Source organism: Apaloderma vittatum, unplaced genomic scaffold (genome assembly GCF_000703405.1).
Source record: "Apaloderma vittatum isolate BGI_N311 unplaced genomic scaffold, ASM70340v1 scaffold30230, whole genome shotgun sequence".
NCBI lineage: Eukaryota > Metazoa > Chordata > Aves > Trogoniformes > Trogonidae > Apaloderma > Apaloderma vittatum.
In genome coordinates this window covers 6,807-13,110 of record NW_009693387.1, presented here as the reverse complement: position 1 = coordinate 13,110, position 6,304 = coordinate 6,807, and the positions used below count along the sequence as shown (strand labels likewise).

General features: G+C 53.9%; 1 protein-coding gene across 1 annotated transcript; it reads left to right on the top strand.

Annotated features, from left to right (window-relative positions):
- Positions 1–1,099: 1,099 nt before the first annotated feature.
- Positions 1,100–5,152, top strand: LOC104280998 (cytosolic 5'-nucleotidase 1A-like). Its single transcript, XM_009878841.1, has 6 exons — positions 1,100–1,152; positions 1,843–2,010; positions 2,353–2,482; positions 2,979–3,101; positions 4,152–4,330; positions 4,850–5,152. Exons 1-6 carry the CDS (start codon positions 1,108–1,110, stop codon positions 5,150–5,152), a joined length of 948 nt encoding a protein of 315 aa, XP_009877143.1. The 5' UTR covers positions 1,100–1,107.
- Positions 5,153–6,304: the final 1,152 nt, after the last annotated feature.

Sequence of the window (6,304 nt, the reverse complement as noted above, 5' to 3'; positions counted from 1 at the left end):
CAGCCCGGTCCGGGCGCCAAGCCAAGCCACCGGGCTCGCCTACAAATCCCAGCACGCTGGCGAGCTGAGCTGCACCCCGGCCTGATTAATCCTGTCTGCTTCCTGACAGCTCGGCGAGGGGGAAAATACAAACCGGCAGCCTCTTGGGCCGAGGTTGGATGCAACGGTTGCGGTGAGTTTGGGCTTTCCTCTCGAGAAAATTCCTCGCTGGGTGGCAGGGAGGGGTGGGACGAGCTGTAAGCATTCGCGTGAAATGCGTTGCTGTGTGTGGTGTGCACGGGGGGGCTCGCAGCGGAGATGTGGGCATACGTGCGTATCTCTTTTTTAAGCTGTACGGCAGCTATTAGCCAGAAAGAAGTCAGGCTCGATTTGCAGCGCTGGGAAGACCAGAGCAAAAATTGGAGGTGGTGTTGAGCCTCCAGGAAGGGCTGCTCCGCTTCGTTGCTTCCTTTCGTTTAATTCTCACTTTCCAAAAAAGTACTTGGTGGAAATTCTCTGAGAGCAAAGCTGCTCCCCAGCTCAGCTGGGCTGGGAGCTGCCACCCTCAGCCCAGCTTTCTGAGAGGAGAACCTTTCCCAGCACGGAGACTCAGCATCTCCTGCCTTTCCAGGGCTCCCTACCTGGGGAAGCAGCCCTATAGCAGGGGTTGTCCCCACAAGAATTGAGCACCCCATGGCAAAGATCTGGTTCTCAGGGCTAGCATCAGCTGAGTGCATTTCCTACCAGCCCAGGCAACACTTTGCAGTCTCTGGACAGTAAAAAAAAAATAATTAAAGAAAATAGGGCAGACGAAAAGTCTCCCTGGAGGCCCTGACACTGCATGCTGCCTTTGGTTTATGCTTGCACCACCCCTCAAACACAGTAATCAGGTAGGGCATGAACTTGGAAATTATATTTTAACCCCCTGGCCATTCCCAGCATGTCCATGTAGAGCAGCCATTGCTGCCTCTGCACTCCAGAGAAACTCTGCAGTGAACTCACAGGAGGCTGCTGGGTGGAAACAACCCCCATGAGATGCCCCTGAGTGGGGATGGGAGCAGTTCAGGCTCATTTTGCTGTAAAGATCAGCTTAACTGCCTGTTTTCTCTTTCAGGCTGAAAGTCGAAGATGGCAGAGTCTGAAAGCACAGTCATAAACACGGATGTGAAACAGGTAAAAGGTTGTTCATTACAAAACACACATCCTGTATTTCTAAAGTGAGTTTTGAAATGCCACCACAGGAGAGGACACACCACAGCCTGGAGCTGTGGTGGCCCAAGTCACTTGTGCTCAGACACAAGGCTGGTGGGCACCTGGTCCCAGCGAGGTCCATGTGGTTTCCACATGGGAAGGGCTGAATCTCAAGCTGCTTGGACAGGATGGTGCATTTGCTCCCACTTAAATTTTGGAGCAGCCAAAGGAGAAAGCAGCACCTTCTGTACGTATATAGACACCTGATTAGACTCTCCAGAACAGATACGAAGGGTAAAACCACGGGTACATGCAGAGAAACCCAGCAGTGCCCAGCTCAGCACAAACAGGTAACCATGGCTCTGCCCACAAACAGCAAAATTATGAAGCAATCCTCTTTGGTATGAGCTGTCATCAGAGTACGTGGCACTTACCAGACAGGTTAGGGTTTCACAACTGCCTGCCCCATCCTTGGTGGCCTGAAGATGAAGATGGGGTTTGGTACCTCTTCTCCAAAAACCCTCTAGTTTCAGGATTCGTGACGCATGGGTGATGACTCCACCCAACCCTACCACCATGGCCATGGCAGAGCCCTGTGTCCTCTGGCTCACCCCACTTCTCCAAGCTCCTTCTTTGTCATCCCCCAACCCCTCTTTTCTCCCTGTCTTGCAGAAAGACCCCAGCGAGGCACTGGTCATTGCAGTGACCACCAGAGCCATCTTCAACCTGGAGGAGGAGCACAAGCTCTACCTGGAGAAGGGGAAGGAGGAGTACACAAGGCACCAACAAGCCAACCAGAACAAGCCCCTGTCACCTGGCACAGCCTTTGCCTTTATCCAGGTGAGCCCCATTCCTGGCCAGGGGCAGACACTTGCAGCATGGGGCAAAAGCTCAGCTTTCCCATCTTTAGGTCTCAGCTTCTATCATGGGGTGCAGATATGCCTGGCCTGGCCTCATTGCAGGCCATCAAAACCTGTGCTCCTCACCAGTCCAACATTTCTACCTCCCCTCTGGGGTATCCTGCTCAGTGCCCTCCTGGGGATGGCTTTTTCTCTGTCTGGCTCTCCATAACATGCTAGCCTCACCATAGCTGACCACACCAACCACTGACCTTGAGTCTGAAAGTGCCCCAGCAGAGCCATTGCCATCGTGCCCCTTCAGAAAGGTCTCTTCTTCTCACAGGCAGTGCAGTACGTGAATGAGAAGATCCTGGAGAGCAACCCAGAGGAGAAGGACCTCTTCGACATCCTGGTGCTCTCCAACAACAGCCCAGAGGGTGGTGTGCGCATCATCAACAGCGTCAAGCACTACGGTAAAGGGGACCACATCCTTGGGGGTGCCTGATTCGTCCCTCCCGGGGAGGTTCTGAAGGAGAGAAGGCACCACAGTGGAGCATCAGTGGCAACTACAGAGCCAGGGGATGCAAGGGCGGGAGGTTGTTTGGGAAACAAGATCTGTTCCCACCAGCCCCACACAGCTTGCCCAGGGTGCCAGAGGAGAGCTTGGTGGGAGAGGAGGGGGAGAGAGGAGGTCTGGCAGCATTTTGCAGAGCCTGGGCATGCTCAGGAAGCTACTAAAGAAAGAAGAGGGTTTAAAAAAAAAAAACAAACCCACAAACAACAACAAACAAACAATAAATTGAAGAGCACTATCAGGAAGGCTCATTTAAGGGAAGGTTAAAGTGAATATTTAAGTGCACTCTAGTTTTGTAGGAGCAACAGGGCAAGAAGAAGCAGCAAGGCCATGGAGGGGAGTGTGCTACAAGGAGGATGTAACCCCATAACAGAGTTTGTTCCCCCAATCCGAAGGCCTGGAGATCTCCAAGTTCTGCTTCGTCAGCGACGAGGACTCCACAAAGTACCTGAAATCCCACGGGGTCAAGCTCTTCCTCTCAGCTGACAGGACAGATGTCTGCAACGCCCTGCGGAGAGGTGTGTTCTTCTCCCCTACGCCCCCCCCGTTCCCAAACCCACCGCTCTTTTCCCAAGCGGCTCAGCCCCACAAGGCAATGCCAGAACCCATGCTCTCACAGGGGCTAGCGGGTGAATGGCACATTGATTAGCAGCAGAATCCTCAACAGTTGAGTCTCCTCTTCTGTCCCCACCAGTACCCTGCAAACACACCAGGATTTCTCAGATAATTTCACAAACCACTGAGTGGTTTACGCATAATTCTGGCCATAGTTCTGCAGTGGGCTGGTCATTCCCTGCCTCACATCTAAGCCTTTCTAATCAAAGGTGCTGCCCATAGCTGCTCCCTAGATCAACAAGAACATACCAGTGATTCCCAGGGCTTCATGAGGATGCTACAGAAATTTGCTTTCTTGGTACATTCAGAGTTACCATGTGTTCAGCAGTAGATCTAAGTGCATGCTCGACCTGGATCAGAGGGAGCGCGGTCTCCTCAAGTTCTAATGGGGTTAATCGCCTCCTTATTAATTACTTGGGTACGATCATATCAGCTGGCCATGGTCCTTCAAGGTCAGGAGCAAGCCACCTGCAGCCTGGGCTTTCCTTCACTACGCAGCACATTCCTGGAGCCTCCTTGTAAAGCATCATTGCTCTGACAAGTGTCACTCATCCGGGAGCCTGGGTCCACGGATGAGGGTGGGCAGGGAGCAGCTTGCAGGAAGACACCTGTAATTAAGCCAATTACCCCAATCAAGCAGAGGTGCCAATCCCTATTACTCCTAGCACGGAGTGCTAAATCTGGGCATCAAAGCCAGGCTTGGCAGGGTGAGCAAGGACCAGGAAGAGAGTTTCCCATGCCATCACGTTTTTTTTTTAGCAGACCTCAGTGTCTCTCCAGACATCACCAGCTCCTTCTTGCCCATCCTCATGGGGGGCCAACACAACCCTACAAAGGTTGGGCTGACCCCCTTGCTTGGAGCCCCTGACACAGGACAGGGCCACAGCAGATGCACGAGGAGGAGCCCCAGGAAGGGATGTCCCTCCTGATACCCACCTTGCTCTGTCTTGCAGGGGTCTCAGCAGCGCTCGTCTTCCATCAGGAGGTGCAGGCCCCCAGCACCCCGCTCCGCGTGGTGTTCGATGGGGATGCCGTGCTCTTCTCCGATGAGACGGACCAGGTCTTCCAGGAGCAGGGGCTGGAGGGGGCTCTGCGGTACGAGCGGGCGATGGAGGCCGTGCCAATGGGAGAGGTGAGCAAGCCACCTCACTTTGATAAGCACCCACAGGCTTTGTGCTCACCACGAATATCTCTCCTGCTAGGGCTTTGCCATGAGTAGCCAAAAAAAAAGAGCACAGATCCTTACAGTTCCACTGGTGTGGGCCTCACCTGGAGTTCCCCTGGAGATTGACCTGGCCTGATGTTTCCCATAAGCATCAGCTCCTCAATATCCAAGGTTGTGGCTACCCCCAATAGGCTAGGCTGGGACCACTTGCAAGTCCCTGCAGGACTCGGACCCAGAGGCACTGCTCGCTGGGATGTGCCTTCCTGGTCATTGTGAGATTAGGCTTAGCACCATGATGCTCACCTTCCTCCCAGACACCCCACTGGGGAGCACCAGTCCCAGAATTGCCCAATCTTTCACCCCACCAGCTGCTTCATGCTCTGCAGAGCCCTGAGAAACTCTGGAAGAGGAACAAGTGGCTCACACAGGCAGAGTACATGTCTCCTTACTTCCCACCCGCTCCCAAGTGTCCTACTGTGCTTCCAGGGTCCCCTGAAGGCTTTTGCCATGCACCTTGGGAAGATGCGCAAGAAGTTCAGCCAAGAAAAGTCCCCCATCCGCACCTACCTGGTGACCGCCCGCAGCGGCCGGGACATGGGCATCCGAGCCATCAAGACTCTCCGGGAATGGGGGCTGGCCATCGACGAGGCTTTCTTCATGGATGGGGCTCCCAAGGGACCCATCCTTGCCCAGATTCAACCTCACATTTTCTTCGACGACGGGCTTCATAACATCCAAGGGGCTCAAAATGTGGGTGTGCCCTCTGCCTGGGTCCCCTCCTGCTGCTGATGGGTCACAGGCCAGCTGTCCTCCATCCCAGCAGCACAGGGGCCTGGGCCAGTTGAAGGCAAACCTTCTAGTGGAAAGGGAAGGATTTCCCAACCTGCAACAAGAAAATCTCAGGGAGAGGGGGCTAGAGCATTGCATGAGAACACAGACTGCCAGGCAAGACTCATAGGAGGTCCTTTAGGTCTTAGGATAAAGCCAGAAGATGCAGCTGCTCGAGGAAGGAAGGACACCTTTGCTGTGACTACCACCTACCTGCCCTGTAGGATTTTGGGACTTTTCTGCAAAGAAATAAATGAAGTTATCGCCCCACACATGAGCTGAAGGAAGTAAAAACTCAAACATTAAATGGGAGCTTTGGCTGCACTCAGAGAGTCTCTGAGATTTATCCTTCTGCCTGAAGGAATCCCTCAAGATGCTGCCCCACCAGGCACACTTGACTCAGTTTCCTGAGGAGGCTGGTGTGCTGAGCAAATCCTCCAAGCACCTCCAGCCAGACTCAGCAGCAGCAGAAAGAATTCTAAACCGTAAAGGACCTACAAACTTTTTAGAAATGAGCGACCAGGTTGAAGAAAGCAAGCCTAAGCTATTTCTCCTTTACAGAAGGAACTATAGCACGAGTCACCTTTTTGTAGGCACAGAGGCTGCTCACAGAGCGTCCTTAGGAGACCCAGACCCATAGGACACCCAGCTCTGGGAGCTGCAGGAGGTGGGCCAAGGACAAGGCTGCAACACAACCCTGAGGTCCATCCAAGAAACGAGGTGCCACCACAGCTCCGACGTTCTGCCAGGAGAGGGCACTGGAGATGGGCTACCTCCAGCACAAGCCCTGGGCATGTAGACCTGCACCACAACCACCAGGCAGGATTAGCTGCCTGGGCCTGAGCTTAAATGGGTCTCCAGGGCCGTGGGCAGAGGAGGTGGGTGGGAGTCTCAGGTGTGATTGCTCACAGTAGATGGGGTCCACGGGTGTGGTCAGGATCCTGCCCAGCAAGTACCTCCCCATGCAGGGATGTTTCTCTTCTGGCAATTTGGACCTCCAAGGAGCGCCCCCAACAAGATACATTTGCAAGTTTTTTTTCCCCAGGGCTGGATGTGAGCGGTTGCCACTAAAGGCTGTTGTGCTGCCCAGGGACACAGCACCCCAAACTGCCG

Bases quoted from the DNA above. Each gene is read 5' to 3' on its own strand.
- LOC104280998 (XM_009878841.1), top strand. From the start codon at position 1,108: ATGGCAGAGTCTGAAAGCACAGTCATAAACACGGATGTGAAACAG. The intron at 3,102-4,151 runs GTGTGTTCTTCT...TCTGTCTTGCAG, and splicing joins CTGCAACGCCCTGCGGAGAG to GGGTCTCAGCAGCGCTCGTC. The intron at 4,331-4,849 runs GTGAGCAAGCCA...CTGTGCTTCCAG, and splicing joins AGGCCGTGCCAATGGGAGAG to GGTCCCCTGAAGGCTTTTGC.